Source organism: Chroicocephalus ridibundus, chromosome 2 (assembly GCF_963924245.1).
Source record: "Chroicocephalus ridibundus chromosome 2, bChrRid1.1, whole genome shotgun sequence".
NCBI classification, from domain to species: domain Eukaryota; kingdom Metazoa; phylum Chordata; class Aves; order Charadriiformes; family Laridae; genus Chroicocephalus; species Chroicocephalus ridibundus.
This window is the reverse complement of record NC_086285.1, coordinates 98060011-98087783: the sequence shown is the minus strand read 5'-3', so window position 1 is coordinate 98087783 and position 27773 is coordinate 98060011. Positions and strand designations below refer to the sequence as shown.

The 27773-nt window shown below is 40.7% G+C and overlaps 1 protein-coding gene across 4 annotated transcripts in view; it reads left to right on the top strand.

Annotated features, from left to right (window-relative positions):
- EPB41L4B (erythrocyte membrane protein band 4.1 like 4B) overlaps positions 1-27773 on the top strand; it is a 180832-nt gene that overhangs the window by 69759 nt on the left and 83300 nt on the right. For 3 of the 4 annotated variants that reach the window (XM_063326273.1, XM_063326272.1, XM_063326274.1), the window contains exons 4-15: positions 1951-2029; positions 5397-5441; positions 6260-6312; positions 10635-10755; positions 11388-11475; positions 12524-12612; positions 13362-13431; positions 13604-13773; positions 13873-13982; positions 16060-16090; positions 16600-16633; positions 17696-17763. In XM_063326273.1, coding sequence (XP_063182343.1) covers positions 1951-2029; positions 5397-5441; positions 6260-6312; positions 10635-10755; positions 11388-11475; positions 12524-12612; positions 13362-13431; positions 13604-13773; positions 13873-13982; positions 16060-16090; positions 16600-16633; positions 17696-17763 — 958 coding nt within the window. Of the gene's footprint in view, positions 1-1950; positions 2030-5396; positions 5442-6259; positions 6313-10634; positions 10756-11387; positions 11476-12523; positions 12613-13361; positions 13432-13603; positions 13774-13872; positions 13983-16059; positions 16091-16599; positions 16634-17695; positions 17764-20506; positions 21906-27773 lie in introns of those variants that run through there. The other variant, XM_063326275.1, reaches the window with a different exon arrangement.

Here is a 27773-nt window from a genome sequence, read left to right as displayed (position 1 = left end):
TTTGTCTGAGGCAGAGTATGTTGCCAGGTAATTTCAGTCTGATCTGTGAAATCAGGTTGCCTGGACACAGGTCACGGTTTCTGTCACTGCTTCTGATCCAGAACAGATTTTGTGGGTTTTTTTCAAAGGGTAAATGGAAAATATTTCATTGTGTAACAGTTAACCTCTTGTTTTGTAGAAATAAAACTAGCAGAAATACCTGCTGTTTCATCAAAGAGGGAGTTTTGGGTGGAGGGGTTGGGTTTGGCCACTGAGTTTTTTGTAGAAATTGGCTGAGGCAGTCAGGTTGCTCCTGGCTCTCTAATAATCTGGTTGCAGGCTTGCGTACAGTATAGCATCGGCACTAACGTGTTTTGTTAATGCACTGCAGTTGGCCACAGCCATAGGCCAACTGATAATACCGCTTCTGAGAGGTTAAAATACAGTGTTTTGCAAGGAAATTGTTGACCCCCTTGGAGGACCTCACAGAGATGGGTCTTGATTGTTTCAGTGGTGCTTTGCCTTTCTTTCTGAGAAGTATCCAAATGTCTAGGCAATTTTTGTAAATGGCGGAGTTCTTTTTCAAAGGCCTTTAGGACAGTTTGCTTTCACCCCACGATGTGTGGGTGTTGGTCTGCTAGAATAGATGGTAAAGATAGCTGCTACGGGTAAGGTTTTGGTGGTTGCCCTTTCTCCTCACCGTTTCATCACATCACAGACTGCTTTACCGTAAGTGACTAAGTGATTTGCCGGTGTGCTTTCCTTTTCTTGATCTGTCTTAAAATGTGGAAAATCAACGATTCTGTAACACCTTCAACCAGTTCAGTTGCACTGTTTTGTCTGTGTTTAATCTGTGAAGGGCCTGTTTTAAAAAGAAATGGGTCAAGCCCTGCCCTGAAGAACGCCGAAGAGGGAAGCAAGTTGATGAGGGTTGTAAAGGCCTGTCTCACAACAGGATACTTTTCTTTACCTTGCATTCAGCAGGTGCTTTGAGAAGAGTTCCTCTTTCATGATGGATGTTGCTCACTGCTCTTTTTTTTTCCCCAGCAGTGGGCAGGTAAGAGTCATTATCTCGCTGATGCAGACCTTACCAGTGGTGCCGAATTGTTAGCCTAGGGTACTATAACCTGTCTCCTAGAAGATATCATTGGAGGTGACATCAAAACTCTAATTATTGGAGTTTTGGCTGCACGTCGTTTAGTAGAATGGATTATTAATAGACGCATATATACTGCATTGATGTGATGTTACAGAATACCTTAGAAAGGTGTGAAAGAGTCATTTTTCTGCACTTAATATACCAGCAGGGTGTTGGTCTGAAAGACGAGGCAGATAAGGATGCATTGGTCACCGTCTCATGGTTGCTGCTTAACGTGGTACATAGAGAGTCAGACCTAGCGTTCACCTTCTGGCATTAGAAAACAACCGTTCTTGCAACTCCACTTTGTGGAATTTGTTAGCTTTCTGTGTTCATGGGTGCCTTCCAGAGTCCTGTCCTGCACTTTTCACCGTATCTATCTTACCTTTTCTCATTCAGGTGTATCAGTTGGAAGCTGATCTATTGGGTGGGGTGGGGGTTAGAGTTGTGTTTCCGCCTGGTAACAAGCAGCATCTCCCTTCCATCTCCCCTGGCTCCCTGTAACAGGAAGCGTTCCTGGAACTTGCTGTCATTCACAGTGTGCTGCGGGACACACATCTTTGAACAAAAATGTGTTTGCCAAATGGACTGTTGCTTAATTGATCTAATGATTAGAGTGTCATAAAGTATGATAATAATCTATATTTTTTTTTTATTGCATGCTTTTTTAAATTTAAAACCATAAATATTTGCTGCTTTGAAGAATTTGAAAAGCATACTTCATTTTGGGTTTCTTGGGTTGTGGGGTGGTGGCTGTTGTTCTGCCTTAGCAGAACCGCAACTAGTATAAACATTTTTTTTTTTCCCCCCATTTAAAATCTCTGCATATACAGTTGGACCTCCGTACACGTTGCATTTTCGAATTAAGTACTATTCATCAGAACCGAACAACCTTCATGAGGAGTTTACGAGGTAAGAACTATGTATGATTAACTGGTTGACTAGTTGACTGGTAGAGGGGTAAATAAGACATCTAAGGTACATGAGGGTAGGGGAAGCAGGTGACTTGACCTTTCTTACTGAGAGGTCATTTTGTCTGACTTCTTAAGTGTTTTCCTACTATCAGAGAAACACCATCTTTTTTATTTGCTGCCAGAAACCGTTCATGGGCCTCTCCAAGTGTTTTAGTCTGTAGGAGGTGCTGTGTTCTGGTGCTTTGAAGGTAGCAGAGACAGGCAGGGTTGGGTGGGGAGAGCTGCAGCTGGGGGACAGCTGCACTTCGCACCAGTGACAGCTGCCATACCTCCGAGAGGATTTTCCGTCGTGTCCTGCTAAAATGCCAGTGCTCTGCTTCGTCCCCCTTGCTCTGAGACTTGAGGGTGATTTAATGATGGTACAAAAGCTACAGAATTTTGGGAATAGGCAGCTTGAGTTCCTGGTGAACAGGTGGTTGATTGAATCTCTTCCACTTCCCCACAAGTTCTCTGTGGTGCAAAAGGTGTAAAGACCGCATTGTGTAAAGTCACCTCAGAACACCTGGAGGTCTTTTGTTTCGGTCTGGTGGGCTGCTTGCTGGGCTGTGAGGAACCTTGCTGGGTTCGTAGCACCCTCGTGTGATCTAGAGGATATTCTGAGAATTGGGAAAGGAGCAGCTAGAGGAAAAACGTCTACTTACCTTTTGTATCAGCCAACTTTGTGTCTTCTTTGTACAGTAATCATCTATCTTAATGTTATTTTATCTATTTTTGTTCTGTTTCTCGTGGTAGGCCACTTTCTATGTCTTCTAATTTGCTTGGCAGTAATCAGTGTACTTCCAATCAGCCTAAGGTGTTTAAAGATTGTTGGTTGTTGTAGTTCACGTGCATGTGATGTTTACATTAAACTTATGCCTGCAGGCATATGTTTACTTTCTCCTTTCATATCTGCCACTTTGACCATGTTTTGGTTGTTTTTTTCACTACCTAAGACAAGATCAAAGAGCTAATTGTCACCACCTTATGAGACTGACACGGAGCCTTTAATATCCATCATGAATTTAGTGCAGCAGTGTTAATTCAATAAAAGGGCATATTCCTATACAACATATAATTAACCTGTAGAACTCTCTCCCACTTTTGTAATTGTATACAAGATCTTAGAGAATCCAGAAACCTGGATGATTTGGGGGCGTCTTTACTGAGAAAATGCAGTTAAATTAGTAGGAATAGTATACGTTTTCTGACAATTGATATAAGTCTTCATACATCAGGGTGCATGTCTGACAAGTATTACATTTCCCCTGAGGTCAAATTATTCCATTACTGTCTACCGCAAGATTTCTTGCTTCGTCCTCTGAAGCATATGATCCTGGTCACTGTGAGATGTGTGTTTCTGAGCTATGTGATCATTGCTGTGATCGAGTAAGACATTCCCTCAAAAAGTATTAACCTCTGATGCCTTGTGGTCTAATTATTGCTGAAAGGTGGCATTTCAGAAGACTATTTTAATTAGAAAAACACTTTAGTCAGCTAAATTTTCAGTGTTATGAACAATTTTTTTTTAATTATAAGCTTGACAGAAAACCACTGTGAAACTATGGAAGGAAAATGAGCTGGAAATTGATTTTACAGTGAACAAACAGTTGCATTTTTCTTTTTTGCTGGGGAAAGTAATTTTGAATGTTGCTGTGTTTTTTAAGAGTCTTTATACTGGCTAGGTTGTATTTTCCATGTAGCATGTTGAGTAAAAAGTGAAGATTAGCAGCCATATACTCAGAATTATTCCAAGTGGAAATGGAATGGGAGTAAGAGGAGGGAGAAAAATGATCTTTAGTAATAACCATGAGCTGGGCTGGTTGGGGGGTGAAGGGGGCTGTTGAGAATTCCTTGTGGAGACCTGTTTCTAGTGAAGCTGTAAACATCACATTCCTATAATTAGCCCAGTAATGGGCTGAAACCCTTCACCTGCCCAGTGGCTTTTGGAAGACATCTTCTGTCACTTTCATGGGACCCGATTAGTTAGTTTAGTTCGAAAAACAACAGAGGAATGTGTCTCTATGTGTGTGTTGTGGAGAATTTTCTAAGGTATTTTGCTGATTTGGGGGACATCAGCAACGGAGATGCCGATGCTCTTGTCGGTGTGCCTGCAGAAAAGGAGCAAGAGTGAGGCAACGCCAACCAGAGCAGAGCTGCAGCGCTGCACAGGCCGGCTGACACTGACAGAAACGTTGCGCTGTTTTTTCTTGCAAATTTAGAAGAGTTCATGGGATTGTGAATCATCGGGGGAAAACAATAAGATCAGGAAATATACTTGTCTACCCTTAATCTATGCACACAAATACCCAGGTTTGATTGGCAAGTCAGGTATTAGCCAAGCATGTGAATCAGAGATGCGACACAAAGCTAAAATGGATAAATCTGATTCTGCCTCAGTGTATCATGAGAAGTCTTTTTAATCTGCCTTTTCATTTCTGTTTTCCTGTCGGATTCCAACTGTTCATCCTTCACCACGTTCACAGCAGTGATGGAAAGCACTTTATCTTTCTAGCATCCTTTGTGAAGATAGGAGAGGTTTACGTTTGCGTTTACCGGGTTGACTCTCAGTAGCGTTTTGTGCTTTCTTCTCTGGAGTCGCTCATCATTGCAAGCCTCAGCCCGCAGTGACCAGAGCAGCGCAGAGCCTGCCTGTGCCATCCTGTCCTGTACAGAGCTCTTGCGTGGCCTGGGGCACCTCAGCCTGCCTCAAACCCCAGCTCTGAGTGGCTGTAAAACATGAAGGATGCCTAGATCTGAAGATCAGCAAGAACTTAAAATGCTACTACAGTGTTAAGGCTGTAAATTCCTACTTGCCCTGCTAAATAAATGTGTGGGCTCTATGGAATTCAGGTTTCTTTTATTCAGAGTTTTTCTGCTATTTTAAGTGAAAATTCAGTCTGAGCTTTTCATTTTGCCCAGTTTGGACTTTTTTCCATGTTCTGTATTAGTGTTTGAGAAGGTAGCCCTGAAGTCTTCATGCCTTTATCTGTGTTTTGTCTCTAGATCCTGTAGTTCAATTCTTGCTTTAATTGGGCAAGTTCAGGATTGTCAGTAACATTTAGGTTGCTGTGGTGTATTAAACAGCAAGGCTTTGGACAATGTCCTGAACACAACTAGAAGGTGGAAGAATGTTCTACTCTCTTTGATTTTAGTGAAAGCTATGGGAACTTTAAAGGTTGCAGGGTGTATCTGAGTGATCCCAAAGGCCCTTTTTTTTTTTTTTTAAGAGCAAGTTAAACTCAACGAATTGGAATATTTTTCCAGCCATTGAGGCTGGAAAGATGACTTTATATATACTTTTGACTCTCTGAATTTTTATTTGTCAGGTACCTGTTTGTATTACAGCTCCGGCAAGACATTCTTTCAGGGAAGTAAGTACCTCTTTGCTCTTGCAGCTATAATTTGAAGTGTCTATAATAGTTAATCTCTTAGTGATTTTGAAGATTTATTTTAACTTAAGCATGATTGTTTTAATTCTTTATGGTATTTGTGCACAGATAATAAATATAGTTTACACTTCCATGTGCATTTTTTTCCTTTATGGTAGAGAATTATGGTATTTTTCCTTATGGCTTTGTGTGCATCATGACTATATGATTGACAAATAGAATGGGTAGAGACCTTTGATGGGTTGACCAGGTGAGGGAAAGGTATAAAGAGAACAAAGACTGTCCTGATTTTTGTGACTTGGAAATGTAACATGGGCTTGCCATACTTTTCAGTATGCTAGGTAAAAGAGGGAGGAAAAGATGAAATGCAACACTTTCTGTGCAGCTCAACCCTGCAAAAATACTTTTGTATGTTTATAGTCTCACCCTGGCCAATAAATTCAGACCTGCTCTATTTTTTTTTTCTAATTACAAAACCAAAAAGCCTCAAAACCAGATGTTCTAAAATATAGTGTTGGAGCAAAAATGGTTTCATAGTCATTTTAATGTTGTCTCTATTAGTTCAAACTTGTTTTATGGTGGAGCATATCATGTGTTTAGTGCTAATTAGAATGTACCAAATTAGGAAATAATCATATGCAAGTAAAAATTAATTGTAGATGTTTTGTATCATTAATAGCTTGTGGGAGTTAATGCTTCCATTTCATATATCAGACTAGTTTTTAGCTTTATTGCAAGAGGATCTCACTGAGAAAAAAGACATGATTTTATAGCTTGAGGTGTTTTTTTTTCTTTTTAAGACTGAAATGCCCGTATGAAACTGCTGTTGAACTAGCAGCTCTGTGTCTTCAAGGTATGCAATCTTTTGAAAGTGGTTTGTCTTAACGTGTTAAAAAACTCGCCTACTAGTTTCTTTTCACTCTTTGATACTAATGATGTCTCTTTGATCGTATATAAATGGCATTTCTTTCCCTGAGGAGAAGAATTTCAGGGCGATCACTTTCCTGCCTCCCCTCCATTCATAACTTCTGAACTACATTAGCCACACGTGCCGAGGGGAAGGAGCCTCAAAGGCATGGATAGACGAAGCTTTCGTGGAAACCAGGGGCTGACGGGGGAAGACAGACCCCAAATAGTTCCTTGCTGAGGGAGAAGCTGTGGTGTGTGCACAGCGTTACCCCTCCAGCCTGAAGAGCCAGCTGGCCCCTCAGCACAGCCGTTGTGGCGGGCAGGTCCCTGCGGGTGCAGCTTTGAACACGGGCTGCCTCCTGCCTGGCCAGTGCTCGGGAGAGGGAGCATCCACGGTGTGTGGCGCAGGAGATGGTTACAGGGCAGGAGGGAAGGGATGGCAGGTACCGGAGAGGAGAGAATTACTTTGAAAGGTAAGAACTAAGATCACTTCTGTGTCAGGAGCAAGGGCTACATGATTTTAAAAAAACAGGACACTGTTTCATTAGTTTATTGTAGGAAAAAGTGGGTTTTTTTTATTACTGCGAACACATTAATACAAATATTCATTCCACTTCAGGTGGTTTGTTTTGTAGATGGGAAGGAAACTTGTGTGATGAAGCTCAAACCAAATTCAATTTTTTTCTAAAAGAAAGTGCAGTGATCCAGACCATTCTAGGCATATCAGCAGCAAAATGAAGCGAAATGAAAAATACTCTTCCTGTTCTGCTGGTGGTTGGCAATAGCACGTGGAATGCTTAGGCAGAGTCACTTAGTTTAACACAGGAATGGAGATAACTCAGTGATTCTAGATGCACTTGACAGTCAGAACTGGGATTTCAGTTCCAAACAGCAACAGGTGTAAATCTTAAGGCAGTGAGTTATTTCCCAGCTTCCATTTGCACCAGTCTGGCACAGCTCTGATTAATAGGTGTGCAAAGAACTGCTGCAGGCAAACTCCGTTTGTCTGTTTGAGATGGAGATAATCTGGAGCCCCTATTTGATTCATTACTTCCATTTTCACAGATAAAAACACTGGTACCCTCACCCCTGGTCTAAGCAAGGAGAAGCAAGCAAAGAATAATATGTTGATGCCTCAGCATTTTGGGTAGTAACTGACGCCTGTGATTACCATGTAAATGTAATACAATAGCCATCCATCATGTTTATAATGTCTCCAACTAGGTACAGAACTGGCGCTTCTTGACACTGTCTGTGGGAACGTATTTAAATTGTGGTGGCATTTTTATACTTTTCTGCTGTTTTTTTTTCAGTTTCCGTTTTCCGCTATTTTGCCATCATCGCAATAAGTTTCTCCAAAATTATTTCATTATTGCAACTAATTTATTTATCTCTGCTGGCATATGCTATAATTAGCATTTTTATAACATTTCTTACATTTTATTGACATTGGAAGCTCTTAATTAAGAGGAGTTTAAAGAAATGTCAAATGATTATTCCCTCCATACGTTATGTTTACTCTGTGAAATCCAACCTTGCCTCCTTAGTGTTGCTTTCTGCAGAGTGAGGAAGAAGTTATAAAAGTCCGTTTAGGAATTGATGCTCCAACCCTCTGAAAGGCCTTTTCTCTTTACAGGGCAGCTTTAAACTTCATCAACCATTTTCTTTATCAAGGAAGTCGTTCTGTTACAGTAATTCTTCCTCTCTCTCAAACAACGGTTTCCAAGGCTGCTGTTCTGTGTTAATCGTATTTCAAACAGAAATTGTTGGTTTGTTGCCAGTCCCGTGAAGGAACTTCAGTAGCCAATCGCATCGATCTGCAGTGTGTGAAGCAGATACATAATCGCATGCTTCGCTTAGGGATTATCTGCAGAAGGGTCGTAATCAAACTTGAATTGTCACTGCTAGAATAAGTTTTTAACTACCTCGTTAGTCTTCTGTGGCTTTCGTATTTAACCAGGTATACTTTTGAAACTGGTAATTAAACTGAAAAGGAAAACTTTTTCCCAGATTTTGAGTTGTTGATTATAACACATCTTCATGGGATACTGCAAACTTTTTTTTTTCCTTCTGTGTAAATGAATCAACAATATTTACAGATAAACACATTTTTTCAGTTTTCAAAAACTTTCTAGGAAACTCCCTTTTAAAAATGTCCCCCGGTTTATGTAGTTGTTTAATAAACAACACAGATAATATGTAGAAATGCATTATGTAATGCCTTTCCCTCCTCAAAAAAAATAAAAAGACTGGAGGAGTGGCAAGCCAAAGCGTAATACTTTTGTGATAAAGCCGCAAATAGATGGGTCCTCTGCTGTGCCCTTGTGTTGAAAAATATAAGTGCTGCTGAGCCGCTCAGGGAAAGGAATTCCACCAGGAAGGACAGGAGTGAGAGCATCCTCATTTGGAGCCCGCACACGCTGCTTCTTTCCTCCACCGCCCCTCTCCCCTGTGCAGGGAGCTGATGAGGCTCTTACTGGCTCTTCTTTTCAAGACCTGTTTCTTAGAGGTCAAAATGATGGCATCGTTTCTTTGCCTGAAAGTGAATAAATAGCAAGTGCAGCTATCGAGAAACAAGGGTGATATTTTTCTTGTACCTAATGCTTCTGCCCTAACTTCTCTGTGTATCTTTTGTCCTACACGCTCATGCTGCTTCTCCTCCTTACACATCCTCTTTACAGCACAGTCAGCCTTCATTCCCCGCCTTCTCGCTCAGTTAACAACTAGAGAAATCTCACATGTTTTTCCTAGATAGTTGTCAACACATCAAACTTCAGTTTCCTACTTTTTTTCCCCTGGAGTCCTCCTTGCTAATGTGTTTGTTGTGGCTCCCTCTTATATACTGGAGACTGGACTGACAGTACTTCTTAGCAACAGCTGTGTTAAATAGGCTTCCAACTTAGATGAAACAGCAGCAGAGCTGAGATATCTCTGTTAAAGACATATAGATAAGAATAGTAGAACTCACGATGGAAGATTACTATTGAAGGGAAAAAACGTACGTGAGTCAGTAGTTAGAAACGAACATCAGTGAACTCAGTCTGTTTAATATCTTCAGGAATGCTAAATGTTGTAGCGAAGATTGAATGCTCAAAACCACCTAGTTAAGTTTATCAGTCAACAGATTGCATTTTTAATGTACTTCCTACATTCTAATGTAACCTGCTAGGAAGACTGAGAGTGAATGAAATTTTTGCAACTGTTATGTGTAAAACTGCCCTGGAGCAATAGAACTGTTTTCTTCAAGGGATTTCATTTCCCTCTGTGATTTTTTTTATGTAATTATTTATTTATTTTTAGTAGTAATAGCAGTAGTAGTCAAGAAACACTGACTGACAAAGGCCTGGTTTGGAATTGCATCGTGTATCGGGTGACAGGTGGTATTGCTGAACGGTGCATTGGCCACTGGTGTTTGTCTGACAGTCCCTCGGCAGTGACGTTGCAGCCTCTTTGTATAACAGCGGAGAGGTTCCAGGAGCAAAGCCTGTCGCAGGCACAAGATAGTTAAGGGCGTAAATCACTGAGATGCTCAGCGCTTGCATCTCCTGCTGAGCTCAGTAGAGTTTGAAAGTGTTCTGCTCCTAGAAAAGAAGATACCAGGTCCTAAGTAAATAAGTAGAAAGTGACACCTCGATTATGTTGACACTTCAGCATTTCTTTTCTTACAAATGACTTAATCTGAATATTACACCACCACTGTGGTTTAAAAAACAAAACAAAAAAAAAAGAAAAACCAAACAAAAAACCAAACCCCACAACTTTTATCACTGGCTTCTTGATACTAGGTATTATCTTCACGTTTTGACACGAACAGTAATGTAACAAAGCATGCAATAGAATGGGAAGTGTTTTGGAATGAAAAGTATGACCTCATTGCAACAAGAGGAGGTTTCAAAGTAACCCCTTCTGAAACAGTAGTGCATTGATTTTTGGTTTTAATAGAAACTTTATTTCCTTTAAATGCTTTAAAATCCAGAGAAGCAGCTTTAGTTAAGCTGGTTTAGTTCTAACGTTCTTAAATGTCAGAATTCTGTACCATAACCTTAGACTGCTCCTGCAAATGCGTTTGTCTGACTTTTGCGGTGCAATCTGGTTTGAGTTTGTGGGTTGTCTTTTTTTAACTTACGATATCAGTACAAGTATATTCTTGTATGGCATACTTAGAAATTTATAAACTGTCATTGTCTTTGTGGAGATTATGGAATCAAATGTTTCTGGTTATCCCATGATCTTTATGATTTTAATTTTTCAACTGACTGATTGCAGCTGAGCTGGGAGAGTGTGAGCACCCAGAGCACACACCAGAACTCGTGTCTGAATTCAGGTTTGCGCCAAACCAGACCGAAGCAATGGAATTTGACATTTTTCAGAAATGGAAAGAGTGCAGGTAGGGTACCTGTGTGGGAGCGGTGTCTCTGGCAACAGGAGGTTTTCTTCTCTTCCACTGTCAAATATGTCCACGAGAACCCCTTCAACGGACGTAAAATGGCGATTATGTTTGTCAGTTGAGAAGTATTCTAGACAGACTTTGAGCCCTCCCCCTCCTTAGAAATGGCAAGCGGTAATTTAGGGAAGATTGGTAGGGTGAGTTTTTCTTTTTTTGTTTGTTTTTCTTTAGGGGATTTCATAACAGTTTAAGCAGGCTGATCGTTTTTCTGTTTGAGTTGGAAATAATTCTCTTTCTCTCTTTGACACATGCACACGTAAAGTTTTGTGTTCAGGGTAATGGCAAATAGTTTCTTTCCTGTCTTTTGTTAATAAATACAGTACATTTTGGTGACGCTGTCTTACCTGAACTTTCGTCCTTATAGGCAATGTTAGACCTTTTTCAGTTTTCATCCCTCTGATTTATTTTCATTTGGAGTGAATAGGGTGAAAGCATAGTCTAAGCTTGAAATACCATTTAGTGTCATTTAGACTGAGGGCCCAAAGAAAAGGGGTAGAGGAACAAATTTTTAAACATTTAAAACGGACAAAAATTTCCTACCATAAAGTATTAAATAAATTTTATGTTCGCAGGGGAAAGAGCCCGGCGCAGGCCGAATTGTGCTACTTGAACAAAGCTAAATGGCTAGAAATGTATGGTGTAGATATGCATGTAGTTAAGGTAAGATCCACGTTATACTTTATTTTATGCATGTGGGGTCAGAACATTGAATAGAGATGTTGTCTCAGGCAAAACAGTCTCAATTCAGGGAATTTCACTTAATTTAATACACTGCCAATTAACATAAGTGTTTAATTACTGATTTGGGTTCTGTCCAAAAAAAAGACAAGCACAGAAACACCTTTCTTCCCCCCATCCCCAGCTCAACTTCAGTCCAACACCTCTCCTTCCCTCTTCCCGATGTCAGCTCCCCTTGTTTTCCCTGTGGGTTACACTCTGTCCCTCCCAAGCCCACGAGGTTGGGGTCATCTGCACAACAGTTTCTTTGTGCTGCTTCCTGCTTCTCACTCGTGTTCCTCTGCTGACCTGTGCTTCTTACTGCTCCTCTGCTGCTGCGTGGGTCGCCCATGGGCCACTGTCCCTCAGGGCCATCCTTGCCCTGGTAGGGGTTCCCTGTGGGCTGCAGTCCCTCAGGGCTGTCCCTGCCCCCAGTGTAAGGCATCCATGTGCCATGGCCCCTCAGGGTTGTCCCTGCCCTGGGACAGACCCTTAAGCATGTCCCTCTCGTGGTGTGGCTCACCCCTGGGCCATGGTCCCCCAGAAGGACCTCCTTCTGCAGGGAGAGTCTCCTCCCACGATAGTGTCTCCAGCCATGTTCCCCACAGCACCCCCTTCCACATGCCTTTTTCCCACATCCCTTAAATTTTTCCTTTTGTGTCTCCTTCCCCTGCTTGCTCTTAAACCCAAGTGAGCCAAGGTGTGGTCTCCCCTGGCTGCAGTCTTGGTGAGGGACCATTTCCAAGGCCGTCAGAGCCATCTGGAACACAACAAAGCCTCCTTCCACACAAGACGCCCTGCAGCCCCCTGTTGCCAAAACCTGACAGTTTGCACCCAATACAGATGCATATTCTTCTGCTCTGTAATGTGGGAAAAAAAAAAGAAGGAAACCTTATTGTTGAGTTTAAAATCTATGGATTTTGACATACTACTGTAGTAAGATTTACACTACTAATGGCATATTGATTATTGATTCTGTGCTTGTTTGCAGGGAAGAGATGGTTGTGAATATGCTCTTGGACTGACACCAACAGGCATATTGATCTTTGAAGGAGCCAACAAAATAGGCTTATTCTTTTGGTAATCTGTTTTTGTGTTATATGCCTTTCTGTTAAAATGCTGAGATCTTTCCCCTTTACATAATGGGGTCTTGACTATATTTTGTAATGTAGGTTGAATCTACAAAGTTAAAATATCAATCTCCTACGAGGACAGGCTGAGAGAGTTGGGGTTGTTCGGTCTGGAGAAGACAAGGCTCCAGGGAGACCTTATTGCAGCCTTTCAATGCTTAAAGGGGGCTTAAAAGAAAGATGGGGACAAACTTTTTAGTAGGGACTGTAGCGATAGGACAAACAGTAATGGCATTAAACTAAAAGAAGGTAGATTTAGATTAGATCTAAGGAAGAAATTTTTCACTATGAGGATGGTGAAACACTGGAGCAGGTTGCCCAGGGAGGTGGTAGATGCCCCATCCCTGGGAACATTCAAGGTTAGGTTGGACGGGGCACTGAGCAACCTGATCGAGTTGAAGATGTCCCTGCTCATTGCAGGGGAATTGGACTAGATGACCTTTAAAGGTCCCTTCCAACCCAAACTATTCTATGATTCTATGATCAAGGTTACATCTGAAGGTAAATTGGCCTGGTTAGAAGTACCATTCTCAAATGCAAAATATTTGTTGAAAAATAGTCCCATTTCCAGGAAATCATACTTTTATTATGATTCCTTAAGTGCTCCAGGGTTGCAGATCACTCATACGTTTTGGAGGATTCTCCTAGATTACAAAATGATATTTTTCCATTAATTTTCTTTTTGCTTCTTGTGTTTAGGCCTAAAATCACAAAAATGGACTTTAAAAAGAGCAAACTAACGCTTGTGGTTGTAGAAGATGATGAACAGGTAACTTTCTTCCCTTACTTGGGCCTGATCCAACAAAGTGTGTTGTGTGCTCAGGCTGGTAAGAGCTCAAGGGAGGCTCAGCACACTGTTGGCCCAGGCTGTATTTCTCCTACGAAGGACAGTAACTAATATCATGCATGCCAACTTCCAAAGCTTTTGTTTCTGCATTTAGGGCAGAGAGCAAGAGCACACATTTGTTTTCCGGTTAGACAGTGCCAAAACGTGCAAACATTTGTGGAAGTGTGCAGTGGAGCACCATGCTTTCTTCAGATTGCGAGCCCCAGCAAATAGTAAATCTAGTAGATCCGACTTCATAAGGCTGGGATCACGCTTCAGATTCAGGTATTTAGTGAAGTAACAGCAATATATTTGTGTTTATGCAAAGGAGGAGGTACAGCACTCAGCAAGAGGCAGTAGTTAACTTTATTTCTGTATTTCAAGTGGGCGGACAGAGTATCAAGCAACACATGGGACGAGATTACGTAGAACTAGTACGTTTGAAAGAAGGCCCAGCAAACGATATCCTTCTCGAAGGCATTCAACTTTTAAGGGTAAGTATTTGTACGTGTGTTCACTGAACTGGTCACGTAGGTGTCCTGTTAACTCATATAAGTGTCATATTAACAACCATAAAATCTGTACCATAGTATAAAAAGAAAACCATGGCAGACCACCTAAAAATCAGAATGTGCATGTGGTGTTTGGTTTGTTGTTGTTTTTTTTCCTCCAAAGTCAGAGTCTATTGTTCATATCTACCGTCTTTAATCTCTGTCTACACCTAGTCCTTCCACCCCCCATCTGTGGAGAAGGAGGTACCTGTGGTTTCTTTTGTTGCTGCTTTGAGGAGGGAAGAAAAGTTGCATCAAACTCAATGAGGGAAAGCATGTATACATTTTCTGTGAAGAAGGGCGTTTGTGATGTAGAGTGGAGCAGTGTCCAAAAGCCTCACTGACTTGCTAATCTAGCCAGACAGTATTAGGGTTATTGAGCAGTCTCATCATGCGGTTGTTGCTGCTTTGCTGACTGCAGTGGCATATTATTCGCCTACCCAGACTCTGACCTTAACCAGCTTTCTCTGGGACTTGAGATGTGCTGAATTTGAGTGGAATGGCAAGGAATTGATTTCCCTTTTGGTTTTGTCATTTGTCCTTCAAAACTTGAGGTAAGATTTTTATTCCTTGTAGAAAAACCTAGGAAGGAACGCTGCAAAGCAACTCCCTCTAAATTTCGTGTTACTTGAGGCTGGAGGTCTATGCTGTATGGAGCAGGGTGGGCTGACATTCCCTTGGGGTGTCTTGGCACTCCTTTGCATTCCTAGAATAAGAACCTCAGTTCCATGAAGAGTCCCTGTGGTATTATGGGGGCATTTTTATTTCTCATGTACAACGGGGGGAAAAGGGTAGCAAGTCTGCATGCATTCTAGAGGCTGTAACATCCTCTCCACCCCCTTCCTTACTGTATGTCAGTTTTTTACGGAAATGCAAATTTTATTAATTTTGTGAGATACTGTTATGTGATACATGAGAGTCAATTATATGGTAAGTGGGGATGATTTCGTAAGTGAAAGAATAGATTATTTTAATTTTATTTTTACCATAACAGGATCTGTCAGACCTGCAGGTTGTGTTTCAGTGCTTCCATACTTATGTCTGTGAGATGGGGGAGAGGAGAGAAAGTGTGGCTTATGTTCAGGTTAGTTCTCTGTGCATGGCAGCCAGGCAGAACTGCTGTCATACGTAGATGATCTCCCTCCAGAGAGCTCAACAGCATGCTTGTTAAGTTAGTACAAAAACTCCCTTTAGATTATTGTCTTTCACACATCTCTTGGCCATTAAGACCTGTACCTAGTTGCAGCCCACAAGCGTTGGATTCTGTCCTACCTCAGATTCTTTGAGACTTCTACCGTGTCTCGTGAAGTTTGTCATCCATTTTCTGAATTCAGCAGACGCTTGGATTTTCAGCTGTATCACTCAGCAGTTTTTCAACGCTCTTGAAAAAATATACTGTTTGTCAGGAAAAAGAAATGATACATCCCAGTTATTCAGCTGCCTTCTTCACCGTTCCATCCAGCCTGTCCAAAGCACAAGCCGAGACCTTGTTGCTCAAGATTGCTCAGTGCCTTGCTGTATTCCCAACTGATGGGCTTTTTTGGCTACCACCATTCACTGTAATAAGACACAGGCCATTACCAACTTCAGGAATACTCTGGTTTCTCTAAGATGCAAAATCGCCGTGAGGGGTAGCTTCTGATTTCTCAATGATATTGACATGGCAGCTACAGCAAGGTGAGAAAAGTAATGCTGTGGTTGTGCAGAACTTACTCTGCCATGAGTCCTTCTGTTGTGACTTTTGGGAAGAATACTCTTGTCCGCTGTCATCTTTAGTGGGCTTTGACTCCTGCAGAAACAGAGAGGGGTTCGTGTCTGCCTCGTGCTTTATGGACTCACACGGGAATGCTAGAAAGCACAGGGCTGCGCTTGCAATTCTGACACGTTTGTGCAAATGCGTCTATGAGGATTTGCTTAAGCTGTAGTGTAACATCCCAATAGCTGCAAAATGACTGATGCTTCACATGTGTTAAGTTTTTTTTTCGGCTGTCTTAAGGTTTTTTGTTTGTTTCTTTTTAAGCAAACAATCCTGTGAAAGCAGCACAACTGTGGTAAGTGACAGCCCAAGTTCTCTCTACCTCTCAGTTGCTGTTGTCAGGCAAATAGGATTCTGAAGACCATTTCTGCATTAGAATTTGTCAAAACAAATTCTCTGGTGTGGGATGAATTGCTTTGGGATCTCATTATGCAGCACCAGATTCTTCTTGGGGACTGCCTATAAGACTTGAAGTGCCTCCATTTTTTCAATCTTTTTTCTTTTTGTGTTTGAGATCAGACTAAAGTAAATCGTGTTTCCTTTCTACTTGTTGCTGCTATGCTTACTTATCTCGCATTTTTTTGTTCCTGTTCTGTAAATGTAAAATGAAGAAAAAAATTTTGCACCCCTCTTTCTTGCACCCTAATTGCTGTGGTGTATATTTTGAATAAAAAATTGATGTCCTTAAGAATATGAATTTTACTTCACTCTAATACTTCCCTGTAGAGTAGAACCCTGAACTATAGGAAATTGTGCCATAGATGTTCTAATTACATAAAAGCTAATTTTTTTTTTCTCCCTTAGTGCTAAAAATACTCCTGAAGTCCATAACTACCAGGTAAGAGCATAACAATTGTTGAGGAGAATATTGTTATTTTTCTTATTTAATGGTAAATATTTTTCCTGTCTCTCATTAGTACAGCTGGTCTGCTCCCCTTTCCTTACTCGGGCGAGATTCTCTGAGGTGGTTCAGAAATAAACAGCATCACACCGGGAGTTAAGGGCAAACCGGAGGGGTGGGGAGGACTCTTTTCTCTTTCTTCCCCCCTATTCTTGGATGCTCTACAAGCTGAATATGCTCCATTTGCCACCCTATTTCCTTCCCTTTCTGTGAAATCACAGGTTAAAACTTCTGGGACTTGTGAATATGACGGGCCCCGGGAGACTGCTCTGTGAGCAACGCTTTTGTCTAGAGCAGCCTCTCACATTGGGTGATCCATGTCAACAAGTTCAAAGTTGGAAAGTTGGAATTATCTTCCCCTATCACAACACTTAAGGAGTTCGTTGCTGGTCAAATGTTTGTTTGTTGTTTTGTTTTGGTTTTTTTAAACAAGCTCCCTTTTACATTGCAAGGAAAAACTTTACTCGGTTTTCCCTACTGGGAAAGCAAGCCGTGCTTTCATCCAAAGTGAGCGTGTGCATAAGAATTTATTCTGAACGCTTGTTTTTGTTAAAAGCCTCACCGGTGATTTTTTTTTCGCTGTTTCTCCTCAAGATCTTATGGATATGAGAGACAAATGCCAAAAGGTAGGTCACCAAAGATAGGTGACCTCCTGAAGACTGACTGCTATTGTAATAGTAACCTTTCTCACTCTCCACCTTTGATTAAAGCTGACATTCTTTTTATGTGCTTTCTTATGAGGAGCAGTGGATGTGCCAGGTTGTCTCTCAAACAGAAAAGCAATTTTCTGTGCGTTTTCCCATAAGCGTGTATTAATAAGCGAGCTCATCACCAAGAGGTCTTGTGTGTATCCTAAATGGCATGGGAGGAGGTCTGAAACAGTGGGGTTTCTAGGGCTCACAGGGAGCATGTTCCATTGCCCCAGGAAAATAAAAAGTTAGAGTTAAAAGGGAGTTTTTATATGATTTCATTAACCGGGTTCAATCTTTTCATTTGCAGCCACAGTATCATCCTAATATACATCCTGCTCAGCCACACTGGCATCCACATACACCTGTGAATGTAAGGTAAGCAATCTTCACTTTGTGAAAAAGATGACTACTTCTTTCTTGATCTGTTGGCTTGAAGCTTTGGTGGACATACTGGGCAATTTTCTGCACGTGAAAAGCAAACAGAATTCAGAAATATGTGATGTAGAGGCGGTATTAAATAACAGTTTAGATATTGCTTTGCAATGTCCTAATCTCCTTGATGAAAATCTTTTTCAGGTTGATTTTTGATTCAGAATTTGAAATACAACTTCAGTGTATTTCTGTAGGGAGTATGTCGGATGGGAACGTGCTCAGTAGCTTTAATAAAACTAATTGCAATTTGATCAGCGTTTAATCTCCTAAGACAAAGAAGAAACTCATTTTAGGGTAAAGTTAAGTTATGAGTGAACAGATCCTTGCATTGCAGCGCTTTTTTAGTCTTTTGCAGAAATGTATATGGAAAAATAACATGTACATGGAACAATGCATCAGACCCTTTACAGATAATTAGTGAAAACATAACGTTGAGGTTTTGAGAACTGTTTCAGAAATGCATTCCTCTATGTGCTATTGTGCTATCCTCTTGCATACATTTTTATTTTGTAACTAGTAATGAGAGAAATTGAGTGAAAAGAAATTTTGGAAGAAACTCAGTCCAAGTTTGAACCAGCTTGGTGGAACTCACACTGGAGGCACACTTCTGCAGGTGGATACATGTCTGTGCATGTACACATGATAAAAAATCAGATGCTATTTTATCCTCATAAACCAGAACCTTTTTAGGTTACTCAGTTTTTTAGATGAATAATTACCATCTTGACTGAAAAAATACCAATACCCTAGCCGTCTTTCCTATTCATCTTACATTTTTATCTTTATATTCTTACATCAGAATGGGTAGACTGCATTCTTAGCGTAGGCAGCCTCTGGAGATGAGGCTGAGTTTAAAATGCATGAAAAGACAATTTGGTCTGAGTTTGAGTCTGAGAACGCAGGAAAAAAGCAAATATGTTACTAGAAATACTTACTCGGCAGAGAAGCAGATATGCTCATTGTCATCTCAAAATTCCTAGCATACAGCAGTAAAGGACATACTAAATTTATGCTAGAAACAGAAGGCTTTAAATTAGGTAATTAACTTTCCCTGTACTTTATGTTCAAGATTCTTCCTGGTTTTAGGGTTTACTTGTCCTTTTTTTTTTTTTTGGTATGTGATTTAAAATGTACAATTTCACATTACAAAAGTGTGATTTCCAAGAGAGGTTAATAATTTTATAAATCTTTTGAGGTTTTGCTGAAATTTTTCTAAAGATTTCTTCACTTATGATGCTAGCCTGTAACATTTTAAAGCCAAATAGTTCACCCTGGAGCAGAGTGATATTGAAATAAGCACAAGAACGTATTGTAATGTGTGTAGACAACCTCCCCCTTCAGCCCCTCTGCTGCCTGGGCAAAGATTAAGGTCAGTGAAATATGAACAATGGCTTTTTTTATAGCTAGGCTTGTAAGTCTCAAAAACAGACTTAAAAGCTCAGTCGTGCAAGCTCGGTAGAAAAGGTGCTCAGAATTTTTGTCCCGGTCAGGTAGAAGTGTTTAAATGTGTGGTTAAAGTGGGAGCTTCAAGTTATTCTAACTTGGAGTAAAAGTGGATGATTTGGATGTTTAACATCTTGGATAGCTTGATTTGGGAAAGTTTAATCCATCTGACAATGAACTTGAGCTCAGACCACAGATGCATGAAATTCTTTCTGCTGGTCTTTCTGCTGGGCCTGCAAGTCTAGAATGGGCCAAGGGCTGAAATGAAGCTACCTGTGCAATACGTGTTATGTATGGAGGTTTTCTGAATAATTTGTGATATAATATGTGGAATCGTGTCTCGGTCGTCTTAGTAAAATCCTTTCAGCGAAATTATTTGTTTGCAGTTAACTTAATGTTCAGTCTTCTGAGAAAATAAAAAGAAAGAAAGCCCAAATAAAAAGTGCAACTTCAATTTGGTAATAAGGGAATCTTAAATATTGTTGTTTCCTACATACTGCAGAAAATTTTTATTTATTTATTTACTCCCCACTGCAGTGATTCAGGAGACATTGTAGAAGTGGTTGAGGTTAATATCTCTAAGCAGCAATAAGTAATGAACAAATAAGGAAAAAATATTTTTCCTTTTAGTACTTTTGCAAGTTTCACTACATAGGCACAGAGAAATGCCTGTAGTAGCCATAGACTCCAGGTGTTTGTCTTAACAAAACGTGGCTATGTCACTTGTAGGCTGCTTCAGAGTAATTAACTGCACCAGTGCTGAACAAACAGCAATATTTACATTTCATCCTGAATAGGATTGCCTTTCTTAATTTTTCAGGCCTTAGGGATATATTTTCATGATCTCAACTTTTTGCATATATGGGTTATTTTACTTGTTTGTTGTACGCATTTAGTTTTCCTGTGTCGTTTCCTATATTATAGTAGTTTTCCTCCTCCTGCCTCCCCGCCATCCCTCTGGGATTCAGGGGCAGTGACGCACGACGCTTGCCTATAACACTTGAAGACAGGGAGAGTTTTTAATGACTGAGCTCCGATTTCAAGCCTTTTGAAATCAGCTAAAAGATTCCCAGTGGATTCTGCATCAGACCTATAGGTCTGTCACCGTTCCCTTGCCTTACTGGTCGCTGCCCATCGCACCGTATGCATGCTTAGCACTTGCTGGATGAACTCATGTTAACTGTGTAGCGCTCATAAGTTTACTTCCATCTCTCACTAACCAATCACTGTGCAAATGGTACAGGCCACCCTATCATGATGACAGGCCATATTGGAAACCCCCCACAAGTGGAGAGGACAGCAATTTACGGTATATCCAGGAGCAGAACCAGAAGAATTTAGGAGGAGTCCAAAGTATGGTGTACCAAGATAAACTCATGACGACTCTCTGAAAAACAGTCACCTTCATTTCACCTGCCATCTTAGACGATCATTGCATTCCATGGTCCTTGTCTGTCTGCAGTATGTTCAAAGTGTATTGTGCATAAAGTGTGTGTCTTTGTATGTACATCCATCCTTGTTTAGTGTGTTCATGGACATTCTTGGGAAAAGTATTTTCCGTATCTTTGTAAAAATCTTGAAAAACCTTTTGTGAAAGCCGGTAAGAATTCTCAGTGCACCGAGACCAGAAATATTTCTGGGGATGTACGTTCTACTGTACTTTCAAATCTGTGACCCTCTACCTGCTGTTGAAGATCAGCCATTTGTGCCTCAGTTATTTTTATTGTTTCTTTTGAGTCAAATTAATAGATGAAGTTTGAGAAACTTTCTTTTTTAGTTGACAGACAAATAGGAGATTGGAGGGAGGAAGGAACAGAATACGCACTGGCAATCAAAATGGCTTGTGGACCACCAACAAAGGGAGCCTACTGAGTTAGTCATAGGTTTGGGTGTCATTTGTTTTTAATTTTTGTGTTCTGCAGAAAAATAGAGGTGCTTGCCTAACTTTGAAAACAAGTATAGGGAAAGAACACTCTAATAAGCTTCACGGAGTATGTGTATTCCTTTTTTGACTTACTGATTATATTGATAGCATCCCCCAAAACCATACCTGCTGCTATAAAAGCAAGAATGTTAAAAATGAATCCTTGCTAAAAGGGTGCTGCTGTCTTCTTATTTTTAATGTGATTATGGAAGTGAACTACACAATTGCATAAAACTACCTACTGGTAACTTTCCTCTGAGCGGATTCAAAAGCACAGCTCGTGATCGGTACACTACAAGATGAGGACGATCCCAGTGAAATAGCTCTATTTTTTTAAGTTAGACATTCGCAAAGTTGAATGTATGTTTTACAAACCTAGGTCTTTAAATAGGTTTGGCTGGCATTTTGATCACTTGCTGATTTTTTTTTTTATTTTTTTTTTTTTAAACTGGAAATCGTAGTGCCATCTTCATTCATGCATTTGTTTTAAATTAGGCCATACATCTGTGGTCTCTCAGAAGTTGTTGGAATGAATGAATCTTTATTAGGGATATTTTAAAAAATGAAGTAGTTTTTAACTTGATTTTGATAAATATACCTTCGTAAACAGCTATAACCATGAATTTTTTCAGAGCAAATTTGATAGCGTATAACTTTTTGTGAAATATATTTGTTTACAAATGCTATCTTTTAATATTTGTTTTGATCTTTCCTGTATGTGCTAAGTACAAATAAAAATTTTCAATCTTCTTATTCTGGTTATGATGCATTATTTATTTTTGAAAGATTTTGGGGGAGGGTGGGTAGATATGATACACCTTGTACTTGTACCTGTTTTGCCCTGGAATCACTAATGCTGTGCTGGATCAACATTTTCACTGCAGTCTCTAGAGGGAGGGGGAAACAATAAAGCAATTGTGCACTGAGATGTGGAAATGCCCGAGGAAGCCTAAGGTGGGTAATCACAGAGGCTGACTTCAGTTTCCCCAGGCTAGTCTTCCTCTGTTTCAGCAGCATTTTATTTGGGAAAGGAAGAAAGAGAAACTTTGTTGGAGTCATTGGGACGAGAGCCTAGTTTAGTTGCTGTTCTGAATGCCCTCTGGAGTTTTTTTTGAATACTCATGTTAAAGTGAAGCATTGTTGCTTCATGATTCACACACCTACATTCATAATACGGTATCATTCTTGTCATATAACTTCATTGGATTCTGTGTGGTTTATTGTCAGTGTTCCTCTTCATCACGTGTTGTTATCTGTGGTTTATTGCTGAAGCTGCACTGAATGAGGGATCTCCCTGGCAGATTTCAAGAAAAGACAGCACAAGGCCTAAACCAGTCCTTTAATGTTAAAATGCCTCGTGCCGGAGGTCTGCTCAGGGGTGAAGAACAACCTGTGGGTCTTGTGTGTTCTGCAGTTTGTGTGTGTCACCCCAAGGGAAGCACTTGTCATTCCGCTGCTCTGGAGAAGCAGCTCATGCACTCTGCGCTTCCCTTTTGCTTTCTCATCCCACATCCTCCTTGCTGTCTGCAGAAATCTGTACCAGCAAAGTCACCGAGCGATCAGATAGGTAAGAAGAGATCCATTTCTCTCTCCTTCCTTGCTCTAGTCTTAGTTGGCTTCTTGTAGCAAATGGGCTGGGATGCGGTTGGGAAGAGGGAGCGTTTCTACCTGTTTCCTCTCTGACGCCAGCATTGCTCTGACTGACCCCTGGGCTTCTGTCACCTCAACAAAGGTAGATACAGTTACCCCTACACTGAACTTGGTAGTACAACTAAGAAGCTTTAAATTTAAAAGCATATTTGGTGGGCTTTTTTTCCTAAAATTAGCACACTCATTACTTACGAAGTACTGTTTTCAACAAGCAACTAATAACGGGCCTTGTGACATTAGGAATAAAATTTGGTCTTTTTTAGGAATACATTTTGGTGTTTGAAGCAACACAAAACTTTGCAGGTGAAAACCAAGTTATGTGGGGAGAGGGGAGAGAGGAAAAAGGTGGGAAATGCTTGGTTAACTCAGCTGTTAAAGGTAGTAGCACCTTTCGTTTAAAAACAAATATTGGGAAAACTCTGGCGATATAAAGCTGTACTACATCCTAGATTCAAGCTGCTACAGGAAGCCACTGGTAGTTTATAGACGCACAAACTCAGTGCAGGGACTTGATAGCCCTGGTATGTGAGTGTTTGTACATTGTGTTGAATTATTTTAACTAGGAGTTCCTCAGGAGGAGATGCCACGCCAATTTTTACTAAAGAGCATGTTATTCAGTCATTCTAGGTAGAGAGAAATCAACACATTTTGAATGTGTTCTAAATATACAGGAAATTTAAAAAAAAAAAAAAAAGCCTTGCAAATTCCCTGCAGGAGGTACCACCTTCTGAGTACAGATGAAGCAGGTTCTCAGGGGTGCCTGTTGAACTGTGCGTGCCAACTTTCTCCACCCTGTTCTAAAGTCTAGTCATTGTGCAAGTCGAAAATATTCTTTTTACAAGTCCAGCATACACCTAGAAACTCTTCTGTAATCTGATTGCAGGTGATAAACACTATCCTCGCATCAACCTGGCTTGGGGGGAGATGGTGTGTGTGAGATACAGCACTAGGCATCTGAGAAATTACACTGATCTGAAGTTCTGTGTGTAATCGGCCGCGTTCTTCCACATTCTGGAGAATTGTTTGACACATCTTGGCTGAGAGTATCTTCTGATCGTCTCTCTGCATGCCTTAGTCCTGCCTTTAATAAAGCTGGAAACCAGTTCTTCCCCAGCAGAGCTCAGGCCTGGCTCTCCACTCTGCGTATTCGGATTTGCAGGGGAGTTGCTTTTGACATGTAATAACTCTGCAATCCTGCATCCATCCTCTCCCCCAGGAACTGGTGAGGGATTCGAAAAGCTGGCAATACCACATCTGTAACTGGGGCTGAAATACATTGCTCTTCAGCCCAAGCCAGGCCCTGGCACGTGAACTAATGACTAATATTGAATACTGAAATATGATACTGAAATACAATACTGAAAGCGTTGTCACTTTTGGGAAATTGTTTTAGTGTGGGCTTTTTCTTTAAACTTCCATTTTCAGCTATTTTTCTCCAGCTGATGTGAGTCACAGGCAAAATGAACAAAGGGATCAGGTTTTGTAATGCATTTCCAAAGCTGGCAGTCCGAGGGTTTGCACACTTAAAAAGAATCAACAAGTCCTTCCAGACCCTTTTGTCAGTGAACCCATGTGCAAGTTGACCAAAAGGAGGGTGCTTTCTCACATTGTGGATTAGAACAAAGCATATATTATAGCCTTGTGATGTCAAATGTCAGTTTTCCTTCCTTCTGGATGAGTGTTGCAGAAGACGTCTCTTCAGGCTGCAAGAGAAAGAGTATTAGAACTTGCAAGTAATTTTGAAAATGGAACTTCAGCTACTGGCAAGAAATGAGCTGGGGAATGTCTAAGGGAAAAAATGAAATTGAGTATATTACTTGCTTCTCAGGCATCAAAGTTGGCTAGATAGAACCCTCTGAGGGGGAGGAGGAAGACAGTTTAGCACCGCAATCGTGTTTTCAGAGGAAGTTTTCCACCAGTCATTCCAGTTTGTGTATCAAGCAGGCAGGCTACTACTGCCTAGCTCGAAGGAGAGAAGTTTCAATGGACGTTCATCTAACCTGACGGACCAGATCTCTGGAAAGACTTGATGATAAGTGGTTTTCCTCTTACTTCACAAAGGAGAACTAAGGAAAGCAGTCCTGCAGGGGAAAGCTGCCATTGCAGCATTGCTTATGGTAGCCAAAGAGACTCTTTGAGCCAGAGCTACTACAGACCAGCTGGCATTAATGGACATAAAATGGGAACTGTATTTTTTTCAAATTGATCTCAGGCTGCGTATATTGTGCTTTGAAAAGGGACTGATCCAGCAGGACCCTAGCTTTTTTGTTAAGACTATGCCAGCCAAGAATCCCTTTGAGGGCCATCTTGAACTAGCACTCTGCTGGTCCAGCCTCTGCACCCTGGCCAAACTTGTCCTACAGTGTGAGGACAGAGATTTCAAACTGTTTCAGAATAAATACTTTTTCCTACTTTACGTTCAAACTGCAAGTGCTTGGAAAAACAGTGCTGTTAGGCATGCTCCCAAGTTTTAGCATTAGCCTGCAGGAAAATCGGTCTTCCTTTCTTAGCAGGCAGCAGACACATAGAAAGGCCCAGCTTTTGGACAAAAACAACACTTGTCAAAATAGGTAAGAAAAAACATAATGTGAAGGGACAGACCACACCTTTCTCTCTGTCTCTCACATTGCAAAGCAGTGTGTGATAATGAGGAAGACCTTGTTCAGCTGCCCTTGTTTTCCACATACTGTTGTACCTTGAAGTGACTGGCCAAATAGGCTACCTTTCTGAGTCTGTGCTATTGCTCTTGTTGCCGCTGCGTCACAGCAAACAGATAAAAACTTGATTCGGCTGGAGTTCCTCCCTTGATATGAGTCACTTCCAATAATAAAGCTTCAGCAGACTAAATGCTGCTCTCAACTACTTACTAATGACTGTTTCATGACTATCCTTTAAAGCAAAACAACTTATTTTCAAATAGTTGGTTTCATAAGTGGTAATCTGAATTTAGTTGTAAAGTTCACAAATCAAGCCTCTCTGCACCGTCCATTGCACATATTAATAGGCTGCTACAGAAAATGCAAACACGTCTGTAATAACTTGCATGTTGCTTTTAATTTCAGCATGGAATAATGTTTGATTTTGAACCGGAGGAAAAAGTCATGCTTAAAAACATACAGTATCTCCCGTCCAGCTTTCCTAAAGATGGTGATTTTTTTTTCCAGATTGAGTCTTGGCAGACTTGGCACAGAGGGAAGATTGGTGGAGACGGGAAGTTCCACTAGCCTGATATCTTAGACCCAATGTTACTTATTTGTTCTGTGTTTTTGGAATAATGGCTTTCTCTTGACTCTGTGGGACTACTCCTTTTGGTCTGGTGGTGTCTTTTCTTCCATCATGTGTTGCACGTGTCTTTTCAGAAGAAATCCAGTTCATTTTCTCTCTGGCAGAAAAAGCATTCATGATGACTGCCTCAGCCGTCATACCTTCTGAGAACTGAGGAATCTTCCAATTTAAAAATAAGATTAATGGGTTAATGTTGAGCTAAGGCTATTGGAGAACCAGTGGAAATGCCCCTAGGGTTGTTTTCAAATTGCCACCACAATTAGTTTCCACTTCTAATTGGTTTTTGTACTTTCTGTCTTTGTAATGTGCTTGGTTTTTCCTCTTCCTTTTCCTTACAGTAGCGTGACCGTCAGCTTTAAACTATCAAACAGCAAAACCTGTAGCTCATCATATCAAAGGTGAAGATGTATTGAATTAAGCAAGAACAGATGTTTGAAATAAGAACGGTTTGGAAAACCTGTAGTTCATAGCTTAGCAATTTCATATGTTGAAAGATTATAAAAAACAATATTTTTTTTTAAATGAGGCAATGAAAAACATCTTTTACTTCTTGCATCCTGAAGAAAATGAAAGAAGTAGCCACACCTAATTAGTAGTAGGAAGTACTGATCGAATACAATACTCCAGATTAGAAGCTATTCTTTATAAAAAATTTTTTCTCTACTAAACCCATAACAACCTGTGCTGGAATTATAATTGCAGTGGTTTACCTGCCATTACCAATTTCTGCAACTTTGAGAACCTTAGAGAAGTAGAAATACAAAACATCACTACATCTCCAGTGCTCTTTAAATTGCGTGGTGATGTAGCAATGAACTCAGTAGCTAAACAGATGACAAAGTTGCTGTGTTCTTTCTCATCTCCAGGGGCTGAGGCCCTGAATTGTGAGGCCTTGTTGGCAGGCAGCAGGGCCAGCATCTTGGTGTCCCTGAGCCGAGTCTTTCTCATCAGTAGGAGTGTAGGAGTCAGACAGGAAAGAAGGAAGAGCTCAGGAAAAAAAAAAAAAAGGGCCAGGGAAACAAAAAGCTCAAGTAGAGGGTTTAGGAGAAGCAGAGTTTTACAGTGGAACATGCAATGGGAGGAAAAGGAAAAGCAATGAAGTCTGATGGAGACTCTGGGAATGGAGAAGAGGAATGAAAAAGGCAAAGGAGCTTTGAGACTTCACTGTCTATGTCTTCAGCACCTGGATCTCGCTGAATCAATAAGCAAGGCTGATTTGAAGCAAGGCTGATTTGAAGCAAGGCTTCAAGGAACTTGAATGTAAAACTGGATGCTGCTTCTGTCTCAAAATTTTGAGTCCAGGAGGGCTCCGTTTGTTATCATTCATTTGCAGATTCTCTTGTTGTATTTAATGTGTCTCGCATTCGCAATTTCTGACTTTAAAAAAAAAAGTCTGAAAATTGCTTTTAAGATAAAACTAAGTTTCTTGCTGTAACTCAGATGAGTTGCCCAAGTGTTGCAGCGAGAACAGAGATAGGACAGGTTGCAAGTTTGTAAATAAGAAAGCCCTTGCTGTGCTGAGCGATTGCTTTTGTTACTCTTAGCTGTTAATACTGTCTTCTGAGCAACTAAGTAAAAAATTCTGTCCTGTGTCGGTAAGAGTTTTTTACTTGCTGCACACTGTACCTGTTCAGTGGCTTTACTGGTAACG